Source organism: Hoplias malabaricus, chromosome 2 (assembly GCF_029633855.1).
Source record: "Hoplias malabaricus isolate fHopMal1 chromosome 2, fHopMal1.hap1, whole genome shotgun sequence".
Taxonomy (NCBI): Eukaryota; Metazoa; Chordata; class Actinopteri; order Characiformes; family Erythrinidae; genus Hoplias; species Hoplias malabaricus.
Window position 1 is genome coordinate 29,616,899 of NC_089801.1, and position 17,961 is coordinate 29,634,859.

The window sequence follows — 17,961 nt, forward strand, 5'->3', positions numbered from 1 at the left end:
CAGTGCTTAATTGGGTCTTGATTTATGCTGCTCTACTCACCTCCGTGCACACTGTACTTATTAAAAACCGCATTCTTGTTTGGGAAGGTTTTGTGCCTGCTGTTTAAGTTATAGAATTCAGTAAATCAGCAAAACCAGCCTCAAAATTAGAATAAAGCACTCCAGTGCACTTATTTTCTGTCACTTGGTTTCTGAAAGTTTCTTTATTTTTGCAATACATATAGATGCATGACCGTTTAAAAACGAGTGATTTTTATATTGTTTCATAATTGCATGTGACATAGATGGTCACCCTCATGCCATTCTTATGGCAGTTCTTAGCTTATGAGGTAAAGTATAATGTGTGTATTATATTAAACTGGTTCTTTTATGCAGTATATGGCCCAAAGCTTGTGAACAGCAATAACAACTTCCCTTCTAGTAAGGCTTTAGACTAATTGTTGGAATATTTTTGTTAAAGTTTGTTGCATTCAGCCACTTGAGCAGAAGTAAGATCAAATGCCCCTCACCCATCACTCTGGAAAATGTAGTTACACTGTTCCAAAGCTCATTGCTTCGGGGCTTTATACTCCACTAGCTGATGCTTGGCATCGGACGTGGTGACTTCAGGGCCATGTGCTGCTTTCTAGAGCATTTGGTGTAATTTAATGCTTTTCTCAGTTGTGCATGCACAATTGAACATCTGCGTTCACAACGGGTTCATATAAAGATAGCTGAATATACTAATTAGAAAGGATTTCTATAAACGTTTCGACATATTATGCATCTTAAAAAGAAGGCGCAGGCAGTTTTTCAGTAGGCAGATGAAACAATGAATCTGTAACTACATGCAAAATATGCCATCTTCTCTATCAGGATGTTGTTCTAGCTGTAATTAGTAAGAACTTCACAGCTAATGCCCTGCTACTTAATCAGAGGGTGACACACTGACAGCAGAACTCTAAGCACCCTCCTTGTTACCCTGTCACTCCGTATCCCCCAATTAACACATAAACCCTAATTATCCACACTAGTTGCCATGGCAGAGTTTTAGCAAGAAGGTAGGCTTTGTGTGTGTGTGTGTGTGTGTGTGTGTGTGTGTTTGTGTGTGTGTGTGTGTGTGTGTGTGTGTGAGAGAGAGAGAGAGAGAGAGAGAGATAGTATATGTTTCCCCTGCTTCTTGGTTAAAAATGTATCTTCTTTGATATTGATTATACAAACCACAAGTCCAGAGAAGCTGGGAAATTTTGTAAAATACCATTTAAAAAAATAATATGTGAAAAATGTAAAGATTCACAGAACTTTCTGCCTCTGCCCCAACTTTTTTCTTTTGTTTCTGGCATCAAATTCAAAGCATCGTTATATTTAATAAATGTAATAACGGTGAGGTCTGGGCTCTGGGGTGCCAAGTTTGTTGCTGTGAGAATTCAAGTATGTTCTATTTACAGTCACTAGAGTATCAAAAAAAAAACCATTAGTTTAAAGGTCAGCTGTCTTCTATATTGTGTTTGTAATGTGAAACCCAGGCTAGCAGACAGGATACAAGAACAAAAAGAAAATAAAACAACACAAGGATTTACATGACATAACACTATGTCAATTTCATGACTTAAACAAAAAGCTTAGAACACAAGGACCGTAACAAGGAATACCTGAGGGCAGTCGGTCACTACGGTGCATTACAATGGAGAAACAAGTGAGGAGACAGAGACCAAAGCAAAGCAAAGCACACAAACATAGAAACATGGACAGAAAACAGCATGAAAAATGTGAAATAATTTCATGACAAATTAGACCAAATGGACTAGAGAAATAGATGTCTTGTGTTTACATATGTTACAGTAACACAGTCATCAAGTGTTAAATTAAAGGTCGACGCTGACAAATGCTCTTTAACCAAATTAACCAGTATGGAATCCACAAAACACAATGTACACTTTTTGCCCCTGGCCCCCTTTTTACATTTGAACACTTTAGTGCTCCTCAGAGATCAGAATGTCTCAGTTTTATGTATTTATCTATCTCAAATACAACACCACATTTAGCCTTTTTTGCCGACTTGCTCTGAGCTTATGCGGGAGTAATTAATGCTAGTTACTCCTTAATTATAGTGATTAGACAAGTCATGGGAAATTAAGCTACAGCTGGAGGATACACTGCATGTGGAAGAACGAGTGCATGATTGTGTGTTTGTGTCTGTGTGTGTGTGTGTGCATGCGTGTGTGTGTGTGTGTGTGTGTGTACTGGAGGTGGAGGGTGTTAGAATTTAGCTGAAATAAAAATGCCAACATTCTGCATCTGCCGTACAACTGTGATTTTCAGACCTGCTCCAATATGAGAATTCTGGTCTGATGCCAATATCCAATATTATATGTGTGCATATCTGCCGATGTCAATACAAATGCCGATGTATATTTATACAGAAAGATAAGATACCCGGCATTAACTTTATAGACATATGTAATATTTATTTGCAAACTTTTTCTTTTGTCTCCTGAGAAAATCGTTAGCCAAATTTAGTAAACTAACAGATATTATAGAGACTGGTCACAAATTTAAATAGTTTATTTAATGTAAATAACTCAAACTAATAAAATTAATCATAATAAACAAATTAACACAGTGGTGCAGCAGGTAGTGTCGCAGTTACACAGCTCCAGGGACCTGGAGGTTTTGGGTTCAAGTTCCGCTCCGGGTGACTCTCTCTGAGGAGTTTGGTGTGAACTCCCCGTGTCCGCATGGGTAGATGAATAGACGACTCAAAAGTGTCTATAGGTGTGAGTGTGTGAGTGAATGTGTGAGTGTGTGTTGCCCTGTGAAGGACTGGCGCCCCCTCCAGGGTGTATTCCCGCCTTGCGCCCAATGATTCCAGGTAAGCTCTGGACCCATAACCCTGGAACTGGATAAGGGGGTTACAGATAATGAATGAATGAATGTTAACTTCTAGGGCTTATCGATCATTAACAAAATAATGCTTAACTTTCAGCTGGAATTGACTCTAAATACTACTTCCTCCATAAAGTGAGTGAAAATGTAGACACGAATTTCTTAAGACAAATTAACAGCTATTCTTAGGCCAACCGCCTGGCCTGCAGGCCTGAACATCACTGAATGTGTTTGTGATTTTTTGGGGTGTGGGAAAAAGAAAATGCAGCCAACTGCATTTCAAAAGCATTCAAAAGCAAATAATTAACTTTTGACTGATTTCCTGTTTCAATTTTTCACAATAACATACAGTACATCTTTTTTATATTGGGAATTAGCAGAAAATATGACCAGTTGGACATGATATATCTGTTTTTATGTGGTCTATTCTCCAGCTCAGTTATGCCTCATATTCAAAACAAATCCAAGCAAATGTAATGCACAGACTGTCAAATTCTCACCAAGAAACAACAGGAAATCTACAGCATTCTTCCTCTGCCAGGAACTGTGTCCAAAATAGTTTTTTAAAATATTTGCCTGTTTGAAGAGCTTCATCTAAGCTGTCACACAGACTGGGAAATAGTGGTGATAAATTACAGTGCGCCTTGAGAAGCGCTTGTTTCAGTGTGCAGCTGTTACACTGTGCTGTTTGCTCACTCGATGAGACGTTCATTATGACTCTGCTCTGTTATCACTGTTCTGTTTTGAAGGCAAACACAAGACGAGGACAGTAAATTTAGTTGTATGCAGTGCTGGTCCAAATACATGACTTTTTTTTTATCTAAATGAAAATATACATAGTACACGCTTCTACAGAAAACACAAGTGTGAACATTTTTATGAATAATCTGTTTGTTTGCTAATGTAAAATGAAAACATAAAATATGGCTTTGACTCCTGAATGGTGCAGAAGTCAAGTGTTGTCCCTTTCATCGAGAGATTTCTGGTTCAGTCACGTCTTTGGCAAGGAGTCCAAGTGAGCAAAACTGGACTTGTTCTCTCTGGTTGGGTAGGAGCATCCTTCCCTCTCATTACAAGCAAAATTCTAGCCAGTGAAGACATCTTTTTAGTGGCAAAACAGATCCAGAATATTAGTATTCTCCACAGAGCATGTTGTGATTTTCATTTGAATTGTTTTAACAAGTTATTCAAAGTAAAAGAAGTGGTAGTTGGCTTCACATGCCTCAAAGGAAGCACATGCTTGCCTTCAAACTAGGCTGGTGGTATCGTATGTGATTGAGAGAGTCCTGGCTAATGGATGGAATTGGTGACGACACAATGAGAGAAATAAGTGGGAAAATAAATGAAATATGGCCTAGAGACTGTCCAGTAGCATTTTAAGAAGCAGGTACTAGGTCTCCCATGTCTTGGAGGAAGTGTATGTGCAAAATTAATGTATTTAATATCTGGTCAAAAAAAAAAAAAAAAGACTGTGCCAATTTTATGACACATTTTTGTTTTTCATAAAACATTTTCTGTACTGACTAATGTACTGATTGGTCCCTAATGACTGTCATCTGCACTTGATTCTCAGTTGGCAGATATGGTTTCATTTCTCCAGTATTTGTAAAGCCAGAATCCTGAGTATCACTTCTAATGCCCTGAGAGTGTTTTCCTTAGCTCAGTGAACACTTTGAGATGGTATTTTAGGAGAAAATTACAGTTATTTTGTAAATGGCATGTTCCATTTGCTGTTCATGGCACTGATTGGTGATTTTTTTCTCAGAGCATGGTATTTTTATTCAGTCCAAGCTTTCCCAAAAGATCACATGAATACTGTGTACCAAACAAGATAGAAAAGAGTTCATAGATATGCAAATTGCAAATGTGAGAAACTTTCTGCATAGATTTTATAGTAACATAATCTAGAATACATGATATTATATGATAATTTTGGAATTGTGTACCTTGGTCACAATTAGCTAACACCATATGACCAAAGATTCAATCATGTTAAAATGAGTTTCGTATGACCAAAGGTTTTCCTGTTTCCAAGTGTAAAAATGTGGCCTCTGCACTGTGTTATCTTTTTAAGACAGCTGCAGGGTCCTTCGTTATTAGTTGTATGGCTCTTACATTCCTAATTTCTGCTGTAGCTCTTTTTAGATTTATGTTTAATAGTTTATCAGTTTATCAATACTTTCCTGTATTTGTGAATTTTTATTATGAGGTTTCATGCTTGTTTAGTCCTTGTCATGTGGAGGCATGATTGATTGATAAAGATATTTTTGTCTTGCAAACAAAGAGCCAGTCAAGCAGCCATAAATAATATAAATTTAAATACAATAATGATTTGAATTACTTGGCATTTTTGTAATATTGAACAGGATTGTACTCAGTTTGGCTGCATACTATATGTGTGCACATCTTTCTTTATTCCTCCTTGCTGTCTGACCTGCCCTCATTCAGTCTCTTCTTACTAATTAGAGTGGTGCTGAAGCCATGTGACCGCTTGCTGGGGATACAGTATGCCTTTGGGTATTTCACCATACGTGTTCTATGCTGAATCTGCATTTTTTTTCTAAATAGTAAATCTCAGTGTTTCTTGCTTTGGTCTAAATATAAATTCATACGTGAGCAAAGAGAGGGGCAAAACTAAAATTCAGAGGAGATTATGTTGCAGGTCTGTAAATGTTCAGCAGCCTAAGTGTTGATACCTGTTTATGTCTCTCCTCTGGCAAGAACTGTTTTTTTTTCCTGTTTGTTTTAATTCATCTTTCTTATCAGACATGTTTCCATCCAGCTGTCAAATGAATTCAAGCAGTGTGTCAAAAAGTATGCCAATAGTTACCATCAACTCTGTAGAATATAGTAAAAACATTGAGTCATGCTCCAGATTCTTATACACTACCTTTAAAACATCTTTTTTTATCTGTTCATGGGAGTGTAATACTGCAGGACAAAGAAAGCTTACTTTTTCCAATTTACCATTGTTTTACTGTTATTAAATTTAAACAGTATCTACAGTACTAAGTGAGTTAATATACAGTCCAAAAATGAATCTATTGTCTCTGTTTTAATAAATTAGGAGTTATTGTACCTTGCAGTACTCACCAAATACCTCTTATGACATATGTAGTTTACACTAAATGTTTATTTCAAATCTATAATAAAAGGTTATCTCAAGCATCACCATCATTATATGAAATAGGTTTCTGTGACAGCTTGTTGATTCTATCACCACACCTGTGAATACTCACTCAGAATTCCCCTTCAGAAGTCTTGAATGGAACCAAAGTGGTTTATCAGAGCTTCAAAGACCACTTTTTTGGCTTTTTTAAGAGTGCACATGAAGAAAGTGTAGCTGAGACCTGAATAAACAGCACTGTACTGCAAAGCACCAAGTTGCTAATTTAAACTCGCTGTTTTCTGATGAGCACTGACTTATTAAAAGTAGGCACCAGAAATAGGTTGAGATATTTTCTTTCTTTGCCCCAGTAGAAATCCAGGCAGAGACTCGCAACCATATCAGTGACAAGGCTCTTCAAACCCACACACACATCATTCATACACTGCGGTTGTTCTTTGACCCTCTGTCAGCTTTGACGAGCCTTTTAAGATTGATGTCTTTTTCCCTTATGTGGGCTCCCTCTGATGTGAAGTGTTGAAAAACTCCATTGGCATGGAACAAAGGAGCAGGGCATTGGACTTGAATGCTGAGGGGAGCTGCTGGAGCAAGGCATTATTGCTGCTTCAGACGGGTGACCTGCCACTGTCAATCCACGTCTCATCAAACGACACCGGCACAAACACACCTCGCTGACTGATGCAAACCTCAGATAGACATCATGTCACACTGGCCTAACCTTCTGACATGTTATGGCTGAGGGATGCGCTCAGGCTTTCCAGCCTTCCTGCGTTTCTCAGACCGCTGTAAATTACCTATTTATCCTGTTGTTTAATTACTGGTATATGGTAAATACACTGTTTTGCTCTTCAGTTCTGGAAAAGCAATGTAGATTATGATCTACATCATCTGGAAACATCACAGGAAGCTGTGTTTTTTCATCTCACACTCTTGCAGTTATAGCTGAGATACAATATATATCCATATAAACACCCCTCCTAATAAGTATCTCTATCTAATATCTAGGTATTTCTAATCTCCATAGGAAACTATGAAATGAAAAAGGACTCTGGAGCAGCAAAGACATTGGCTGAGGGGGTTTCTACAAATCTTTGGCCATATAGTGAATGATATATACACTCATTGAGTGTCTGCCATTTCTTCTCACAGGTCTTAGTATCCGCGGATCCCATGATGACGAGCCTCCTGACCCTCAGCTGATGCGTCTCGATAACATGTTGCTAGCGGAGGGTGTGTCTGGCCCAGAAAAAGAGGGTGGGCCTGCAGCAGTTGCCACAGCAGCAGCTGTTGCGGGCGGAGTCGAAAACTCGATTGAGCACTCAGACTACAGAGCGAAACTTACCCAAATCCGACAGATCTACCACACGGAGTTGGAGAAATATGAGCAGGTCTGTCATGTTCTTACATATACATTCATATGCAAAGTGATAACACCCCATAGATCAGAATGAAGCAGTTACATGTTTACATGTTATGTTTATATTCTGGAATATTGGGACAATACAAATGTGACATGTGAGTGGGTATAGTCATTTCTAACAGGTTTTTGTGATTGACAGGCATGTAATGAGTTCACCACTCATGTGATGAATTTGCTGAGGGAGCAGTCTCGCACTCGACCCATCTCCCCCAAAGAGATTGAGTGCATGGTGGGGATTATACACAGGAAGTTCAGTTCTATCCAGATGCAGCTAAAACAGAGTACTTGTGAAGCAGTCATGATCCTACGCTCCCGCTTCCTTGATGCCAGGTCAGTGTGTGATAAAAAAAGACATTATCGATCTAGGCAGAAAAAAATGTAAATAAATCACTGAGTAGCACCGGTGTGGAGTGAAAGTTACCCCAGAATCCCTTGTATACTGAAAGTCAGATTTAAGGACATTTCACCTCATATTTTAGAGTACTGATCAACGTAAACAAAACTATTACCGTGATCATGTTTATGTTTTTACCTTTTTGGTATTTACATTTCAAAGGCAGTGGATTAATATCTCTGTCTATTCTTGATTTCCACACATCAAGATCTGGCATTCTTTGAAAAAAATCTATCAGAAAAGAATTGCAGTTGGTTGAGTGTGCACATTTCTTTAAGCCTAGAGTAAATTAGGTAGAAACCTGTTCACAAGTGAATCATTTGCTTGAAGGACTGCATAACAGGGCACACAGAGAGCAGTAGACTCCCGCTGGGAACGTCACCGATTAGTGAATAACAAGAAGAGTGAGAGAGCATTAAGGTCAGCTGAGTTCAGACCATACCAGCATTTTGATTTTGATGATATTTCTCGTTTTTTATGTTTTTTTTCAGGTAGTTAGTAGACAGTTCCTCCCAATTATGCCCCAGTTATGCCAAAAACAACTCAGTTCAGGATATATGTAGCATGGTGTTTAATATTACTGTCAAACTTATTGCACTTGTGTTTGTGATTAAATTAATGTAAAATATCATCTTAAATGTTCTTTCCGTGTCCGCATGGGTTTCCTCCGGGGGCTCCGGTTTCCTCCCATAGTCCTAAAAAACACACACTGGTAGGTGGATTGGCTACTCAGATGTGTCAATAGCTGTGAGTGTGTGAGTGAATGTGTGAGTATGAGTTACCCGATGAAGGACTGGAACCCCCTCCAGGGTGTGTTCTTGTCTTGCGCCCAATGATTCCAGGTAGGCTCTGAACCCACTGCGACCCTGAACTGGACAAGCGGTAACAGACAATGAATGAATGAATGAATATCATCTCAAGTCCTGTCTCCGCCTTTCTCTATTTACCTTTCTTTTAACTTCCTCAGGAGAAAAAGACGTAACTTCAGCAAGCAGGCAACCGAGATCTTGAATGAGTATTTCTATTCTCACCTCAGTAACCCCTATCCAACTGAAGAGGCCAAAGAGGAGCTGGCAAAAAAGTGCAGTATCACTGTCTCACAGGTGTGTCAAGAAGTAAAACATCTCTGATTCTGTGGCTGTTTCTGAAGTGCTTTGAAGCAACTTTCTTTTATTTCTGCAAATCTGAGCTATATAATTAAATATGGGTCAAAAAAGATTTTTTGATATGATAATACCCAAGCTAATTTGACTCACATTGTTTGGTCTTGCCCTGCTCTAGCCACTTACTGGCTTACAATTTTTCACATCTTATCAGATTCTCTCGATGTTGATCTTCAGCCTAAACCGTTAGCTGCCATATTCAGAATTTTGGACAGCTAAACATAAAAAAGTCATAAAACTGTTATTGCCTTTACAACCCTAGTTGCTCGTAGTAGACTACATTTTAAATCGAAACACCCCCTAAAGATTCTATGTGGCTTAGTGACCTGTTACAACTAAAAAATAATTTTTTTTTAAAGAAAATTAAATATACACTTAGGGGCTCTAGGAACAAAATTTTCTCCATCTGGGAGCCAGTTCTTACATATTTGGATGAACTAAAATTTTTACCTGATGCTGTTTATCATGGTCTGTTTGGACATCCCACATTTGCATAGCACAGGATTTTTATTTATTTATTATTGTTATTATTATTATTATTTTATTTATTTTTATTTTTCATCAGCATATGATCTGGACATTTATGACCTCTCCTAATTAATTTATTTTAAATTATTTTATTGTATTTTATTTTAATTTTTTTATTTGTTAGGGGGGCATGAGGCAGGGAAAGGATGGGACTTCTATAAATATGTATACATTACATTGCTGCATATTTACCGTGTGACTTGTACTGTTAAACATTCACAAATAAAAATGATTTACAAAAAAAGAATGTTTTCTTGGAGTGATGCCATAGTAGAACCATTTTTGGAGAACACAATGTACAATACTTCCATAGAGAAACCTGAAAAGTTGACTCATTAGATTATAACATACACTTCCACTGTTCTTTGTATTCTTGTATTTGTAGATGCAGTAGCTAATGATGTTTACTCATAGTTTGCCAAAGTATTTCAGAGCCCTTGTAATGATACCCACCCTTTATTTTTTTACATGAGGGCTTAAAATGTAATGAGTAATCTATTGATAATGTTTTTCACTGTACAAACTGATATGCTTAAAACCTTACTGTCACTGGTTATGCATCTCCTTATTACTCCTTAGACTGCTGACAAAAATGTGTAAATTTTAAGGTTCTTCTGTGGTATTGCTTCAATCTGCACTTTTTGACACCTTTATTTTTAGGGCATCATTACAGAAATTATAAAAAAAAACTGAGGAAACTGACAAATCTAAATAAATGAAAAGTTGCATTAACTGTGACACTGTGAAGGTGCAACTAGAGAAGCTTATTTAGATAGAAACTTATTGCCATCAAATGGCAACCTTAATCTGGCCTGCCTATTTTAATGGATCCTGAAAGGGCAAAGTCTAAGATATATGGACAATAAGCATGACAAATGTATGGGGGGGGTCTTTTGTCTGGCTTCTAAGAAATGTTGTGTTGTGTTGAGTTTATGGGTGTGCGAGGACAGAGAAGGTTTATAGTGTAAAAAGCCCCTTCTCTTTTGTCCTCAGGGGATGGGAAGCACCATCACTGTGTCACAGGTACGTCACTAAACATCCGTCCTCCATGTTGTCTGATGCTAATCTGTTGCGGTGTATATATAAATATGTTAGGATTTATGTATTAAGAGGTACAGTTATTTACACATATATATCAAGTACAGCTTAAAGCATAGCTATTTATACATCTTTGAGATATACTGAGATGGAGCAGATCCAGACCCAGGCGTAGAATGCAAAATTGACCTTCTCCCTTGTCTGTAGCTAAATCCATATATCATTTACATAATTGAAATGATATGAAGTATTTGTATATGTGCATTTGTGATATGTTAGTACTATATTCCAGTGGAAGCAAGCATTGAGCATTAGTTATTAATTTCTCTGTGTCCGAAAAAAACTGAACAAATTAAGAATTAAAAAGGAATATTTACAGACTATTTAAATCAAGGCTAAAAATAGCCATTTCCAAAGCTGGGTAACAAAAAACTGCATCTAATAAAAAATAGAGAAAATTAACCACAACCAGAAATGAACAAGTAAAGATCTGTGAACAAGCTACATCTATATGTAAAGCATTGTGGAGAATAAGTGCAAATTTGGAGACATGTAACATCATCTGAAGTTGATTATTTGTTTTGATCATATATATTAATAACTACAATCAAATTTTAAGATGCCATTCGATTCAATACTCTCTGGAAGGTGACTAATTGAGAAGAAATGTTCTGCAGTAAAGAACATTCTGCGATCTTAAGCACAAGTTTTCAGTGTTTTTAGAACAATGGACTCACTGCCCCAGACCTCAACATCAGTAAATATGTTTGGGATTACAAGGATCAAGAGAAGAAGAAGGTGCAACCAAATTCTAAGACTGAACTTAGCAGGTGTTATAAAGAATCCCAGAATTCCAGAAGAGTGGATCAGTAAAGGCAAAGGATGAACACATTACATACGGAAACTATTCATATTTAGTTATTGAGCATTCTGTGTTTTACTTTTTTCCTTAATGGAAGTTTTGAATAGAAAAGAAATTATATATTGTGCTCTATAAATGTAGCACTGTACTGTATATTTTGCAATGATTTGCCTTTGAAAATCTTGGGTGGACTAAAACAAACGCATATGATACAGCTGTTTAAAAAATTAAAAAATCTATTTTTACATACTTTCTCTATTGATCTATCCAATTCTAATTCTCCTTCTCTCTGTTTTCTCAGGTTTCTAATTGGTTTGGGAACAAACGCATTCGCTACAAAAAAAACATCAGTAAATTCCAGGAAGAAGCTAATCTGTATGCGGCTAAGACGGCTGTAACTGCTGCTCATGCTGCAGCCGTTGCTGTGCACAACAGCCAGGACAGTTCCCCAGCTACGCCTAATCCTGGTACACAGAAATTCACCCCATGCAACTCATTTCAGCAGTGACTGCTTGTATGGAGTCAGTTTGCAGTGATTACATACAACATGTCTGGACTCTAATTTATTTTATTATAATATTACACTATTTTAAAAAGTGGATGTAGTGTAATTTTAAGACTTAAGGGTTACAGTTGTGCTTTTGGGGTTATATTTACATTGTTTTTCTTAGCATGAACCACAGTGTACCTGTACAATTACTTTTTTTCTGAAAGTGTTTTTATTTACATTTTCTACAGGTTTCCAGTTAAAAGATGAAGATTATCAACTGGATACAAATGAATGCAAAAGCAATCTGTTAACCAGCATGTTCACAGGTACCAACCACATCTTCCAGAATATGTTATTGTCTGTCCCTTTCTTTTAGATTAATTAGTGACCAATCCACTGAAATTCCTTAAAGTAAGTAAATATGAAGTAATGAAGTGAAGTAATATACTACAACACTATATATATCTCAAATACAAAGGTTTGGGTGCATATGGTCAAATTGCTTTTATGCCTCCTCTAGAGAACACAACCTGTATTTTATTGTACAATGGCTGATTATTAGCTAAAATTAACTTATGAGCATTTATTTACAAAATCAGTAAAATCTAAAGGAAAAAGGCCATATTTTCTCTTTGCATCAAAAAAATATATTTTAATTTAGAATGTGAACAAAAGAGGAGGTGGTGGCACAATAGGTAGTGTTGCTGTCACACAACTCAATAATCCTTTGGGTTGTGGGTTTGAGCCCTACCCTGGGTGTCTGTCCTTGTCCGCATGGGCGACTCAAAAAAATTGTCCATAGGTGTGAGAGTTTGAGTGAATGTGTGAGTGTGTGTTGCCTTGCGATGGACTTGCCTCCCCCCACCATGGTGCTTTCCTGCCCACTGCAACCCTGAAGTAGATAAGCAGTTACAGGCAATGAGGTGCATGGCAAACACTGGCTACTTTTAATAAAATACGCTATTTAGATAATATCTGTCTGCGAGTTTGCTTATAATATATTCATGAATGCGTTGATTTCTAAATCTGAAAGCAGTTTTAAGTGATCACCATCTGCTTTACATCTTATCAAGCTTCATCTGGATCCTTTGACTTGCCTGGTTCTGGAGATATGTTCATGAGCATGCCCAGCTTGAATGGAGCGTCCTACCAGCGCACACACCTCAACAACACCGGACAGACAGAGGTATGATGGACATGAACAATAAAATCTTGAAAACCTTGGAAAACATCTTCTGTAATAAGCTTATCAAATTGTTTATTAGCTAAGTATGTTTTTTGCATACAAATAATTTCTTTTCTGGTGACTAAATTTATAATAAACGAGTGATTATTGCATGATTTATTGCTTTTATATAACAAACACAATTTAAGTGAAATTTTCAAATTTCAGGAGGGGCATATATAATTACATTGAATTGAAATATATCTATTCTTTTTGCCTTTTTAGGAGGACAGTATACATGACATTAGTCAGGCAGTGGGCTACACTGAAGCTCTCCGGGGTCATCCTCTCTATAGTCCTCATGGATTAAATGTATGTTTAAAGGACCATAACTTCTCTCCACAGTACTGTATATAAACTGTTTGATCCATTTCCCAAATCAGTTGTTGGCAGAAAGAGGCACAGAGAGTTTATGCAAATCAGGACAAGTATGTTGAAAATTTATGCTATAACAGTTTCTCTGTTTCTCTGCTATTGTAGTTCTTGGTAGGGTGGCACACCATATCATTTTCTCCTAGGGATGTTCAGTGCCTGGTGTCTGCCAGAGCAGTATAATGCCCCACAGCATGGCTTTGGGGCAGGGGAACTCACAGAAGGGTATGAGCTCCATTGTTGCAGACATGTTTGAATATTTAGTGTAAAGCAATCCCAGAAGAACAGAGGGGACATACATCCTCCCTAATGTAACCTTAAATCTCAAAATAAATGCTGGATATGCTGGATATAAGTGTCCATTAAATCTTGGACATATAATTTACCTTAAAAATATATTTATGTATAATTTAAATCTTAATTTCCCCTAGAAGCATTTAATCTTTATCCAAGCAAATGCGTGCTAAGTATAGCATACTTATTATCACACGGACAGAAAACATGTATGCACATTCTTACGAAAACCAATTTAAAAGTGGCCTTGAACAGAGAACTGGGATAATCTCACTCTAGCAGGCCTCCCAAAGCCATTCAGAAAGCTGCCGGTCTGATCAAACTGCCTCTCTCCACGAGCCTGCGCAAAGACGACAGCAGAGATTAAGCTCGGGAGAGTTGACGGCAGTCCTGTGGAAAAAAAAAAAGATAAATGTGAGGTTTCATATTAATATTCCATCTCTCTTACGCAGAAACCCATACAGCCATTTGCAGAGGGGAGAAAGCAAACACATTCCATTTCCATTTTCTGAAACATATCTAATAAGGCAGCAACATGCCAGGCTTTCTCTGGCGTATATCTCCTTCCTCATTGGACAGCTCAGAAAGAGACCCCCCAACCAACCCCCCCCACCCTCACCATCATTCTGTCTCTCTCTCACTGAGCAAATTTGCAGTCCATTTCCTTATCACTTTAATGAAATATGAAACTGGAAATGCCTGCAGCTTTGTACAGATGTGAGTAGCGTCGTCCCAGATGAGGCCCGATAAGACACGCTTTATAATGGAGTCAATCTGAAGTCGCAGCGTTAAAGATTCATTTATCTGTGGAGGTGGTTGCACTGAGGAAAGGAAAAAGCTTTCCAGATAGTGTGTCCTTGTAATATAGTAGCAGTGCAGTCTGCTGTCTCTTCCTGGCAAAGCAAAGTGACACTTATATTGCATGTATACATACGTATTGTTTCATGAATTCATCTTTTTGTATGCATTGTATAGCCAAACACTTGGATAAGGACAACTGCTTAGCCATTGTTTCTTTTGATATCAAGGGTATTATCAGTCTCAACTTCTTTCTGAAATCTTAAGATTAGATGTTGTGATTATTGCTGCAAGGATTTAATTGTTTTCATCAGTGACATGATACTTTCTGGATCACAAAAACCAGTATAGCTCATCCCCAATGTACTGTGCATGGGGTTGGAGGGTGGTCATAGTGATCTTAGACTCATGTGGAGCTGCTCTAGATCATCTCTTTCATTTCATGATTTTTAAATTCAGATTATACATGTCTTATTATTATGTAATATCTTAAACATTATCCCAAGGATAAAGTCCAGTTAAACCCCATAACAACTTTCACAAATTATGTGAAATTTTTATTGTTATATTTGTATTTATTATTATTTTATTTAAATGACCAACAGCAGGAATTCTCTTAATGAGATAATTATGGCACCAGATGAGTGCCTGCTGGTCCAAGCCAATAGAAGGTATTACATGAATTCATGGTGAGAGCTCACAGTGTAGGGAATCAAATCACTTTACATTTCATCAGTTTTTTTTAAGGAGTAGGGAACCCAACAGAGTGATGGGTGAAAGTGAGCGGGAGTGGTTGGAGGCGTTTGTGTAGTAAGGTGTCATTTTGGGTTTAGTCGAGCAAAGCCGTCTGGCCTCAGGGCACAGAGGCGAAGTGCCATCTTCTAGCAGCTTCAAAGAGTACTGAGTGTCAGTCTCTCTCTTTCTCACACTCTTCCTGCTGCCTTATTTAGGTCATGTGGGATTTGTTGTTGGAGGACTTGCGGTGTTGACAAACATATATAAATATAGAATAATTCAGAATAATATGATCTTTCCACTCAGAGTTGAATAGCATCAATTTAATTCATCTCCTGCCAATCAAATTCTAATGTAACACAGCATGCCATAACGTCTTCTAGCTGTCAAACAAATGAACCGGGATTTATTTTAGATACACTTCCACAAACGTGTTGTGAAGATCAGACTTTGATAGATCCCTGTTCTTTAAATATAACAGGGCACCCACTCATACCTGATTATGATCCTATTAATTGAAAACACCTTATTCTAAACTTTATTTACCAAATTTACTGCTATCCTTGAGGTTCACATAAAATTGCTACTGAAATACTGGATAATTTTCCTACATTAACAGATTAGCAATTATAAAATTTTTGTCTGATTTTTTTAAATTAGGTTCTCTTGATCTACTTTTAGGACTTTGGTAAAAATCAGATGATATTTTAAATCATATTTTTGCAGGATTTTAGAAAAGGGATAGAAACTTTCAAGCGCCAGTGTAGTGCCAAAAGGGTACCTCCGTTTTTAAGCCCAACATTATTGACATCCATGCCAAAGTCTGATTAGATTTTACTGAAGCAGTACGTTTCCTTTGGCTGGAAATAACTAAAACAAGTGACAAAACATTGTAAGAGATTGCACTAGACATGTTTATGATTAATTAGTAATAATTCTGCATTTTTACAGCTTTTACAAAATATGCCATATACAAAGTCATTTGTACCCCTTATAATCATTGCAGATTTTTGAGAAAATGCAAGCTTCTGCACCAATTCAAATGCAGTAGTTAATTGTCAGTTACAAGTCATGCTTAGTGAAGGAGGCTTCTGGTTGTGCATTGTTGCTGCTCACATTCAAATAAGTTCTTTGAGTTTTGTATTGTGAAATATGTTACAAAGCTGAACATTGCCAATGCACTGGCAAGAATGGTAGTGAAATAGGCCTAGAAGTATCTAAGTATCACCACCAACCAGTGTACAGATGAATCTGAACAACTCTGCTACAAGCATCTTAAGGCAGACACTTAAGTGGACACTGCAAAGGGCTGGTCTCCATGAATGCTGACCAAGGAGGACTCCTTCTCCGATTCATCCTACCCTTTGCAAAAGCTCACCCGAGCAATGAATAAAGTTTTGGTCAATGTTTCTTTAGTTGGATAAGACAAAAATGGAGTTGTTTGGATAAAGGGACAAGGCTTAATTTGGTGAAAGAAACAAGAAGAATGCAACCCCAAGAACACCATTCCCACAGTCATGTGTGGTGGTGTTTTTCAGCCAATGGGTGAGGCAACCATGTCAAATTAAATGGCATAATGAGATAAGAGCACTACATTAAGATTCTGTAGGAAAACAAACTACTTTTCTTGGATAGAATTGGACATTTCAACAAGAAAGTGTGTGGAGGAAAAAATAATTCATTTATATTAACATCTTAAAATATCTGATTATATGGTATGCTATATTTTGCCATATTACACATAGTTACTATTATTAATTTGTCTATTTATATCTCTCTCTCTCTTTCCCCCCTCTCACTCCTCTCTTACTCTGATTCTTGGTCTCTCTTTCTCTTTGTAGGGTAATGGTGGATGGCATGAAGCAGCTACCCCATCCTCAGTGACCTCCCCTACCGAAGCAGCAGGCAGCATTCATTCTGATACTTCCAACTGATCCAGCCTTTTCCATTTTATCATTGCTGACAAGTTTACAGCCAGAATCAACAATGTTCAAAGACCACAGTGTGCCAGAGTTTCAAACAGTATCTTCTACAAGAATCCAGACAATCCAGACTCAGAAGGTTTTCAGTATATATTAAAACATTTACCATCAAATAATATATACAGGTTTTATATCAAAGATTATGTATTAGATGATCTTCTTTCTATAAATTTTCCCTCAGAAAATTAATCTGACTTACAAACACTGGAAATTTGAACTGAAGTGGAACATAACATAACAGTTTCTATTCCAAGATAATACAGTTGTATATTGATTGTAATATTTGCCCTATTATAGGTTTCAGGAAGGTAATTTTTATGAAGCAAGTGCATCTTTGAGGCATCTCTTTTTGTTTAGTGTATCTATAAAATTTGCTCTACTATGTAAACAAAGTTTTTCCATCAGTAGTAATTGAAAACACATTTGTCCTTGTTCAAATCTTGAAAATATTTCTTGTATGTGAAAAGAATTGATTGGGATTAAAACTGTTATATAACACAGAAAATCTAATCTTTTAGAAGTTTAATTCTGAATATTTCTACATGCTCAAACGAAGTGACCATGATATCATAGACATTTTCAAGCTCACTTAGTGGTTACAAACTACCTCTAAATAATAACAGCTCATTATCCTTTCTAGCTTTTCAGACAAGGAGCATTTGCATACA

General features: G+C 37.1%; 1 protein-coding gene across 3 annotated transcripts in view; it reads left to right on the forward strand.

The window, feature by feature from the left end:
• pbx3a (pre-B-cell leukemia homeobox 3a) overlaps positions 1-17,701 on the forward strand; it is a 28,268-nt gene extending 10,567 nt beyond the window's left edge. For 2 of the 3 annotated variants that reach the window (XM_066659902.1, XM_066659901.1), the window contains exons 3-10: positions 7,142-7,380; positions 7,552-7,742; positions 8,774-8,909; positions 11,699-11,864; positions 12,136-12,213; positions 12,961-13,073; positions 13,338-13,424; positions 17,153-17,701. In XM_066659902.1, coding sequence (XP_066515999.1) covers positions 7,142-7,380; positions 7,552-7,742; positions 8,774-8,909; positions 11,699-11,864; positions 12,136-12,213; positions 12,961-13,073; positions 13,338-13,424; positions 17,153-17,245 — 1,103 coding nt within the window. In that variant the 3' untranslated portion in view covers positions 17,246-17,701. Of the gene's footprint in view, positions 1-7,141; positions 7,381-7,551; positions 7,743-8,773; positions 8,910-10,490; positions 10,521-11,698; positions 11,865-12,135; positions 12,214-12,960; positions 13,074-13,337; positions 13,425-17,152 lie in introns of all 3 variants that reach the window. The other variant, XM_066659903.1, reaches the window with a different exon arrangement.
• Positions 17,702-17,961: the final 260 nt, after the last annotated feature.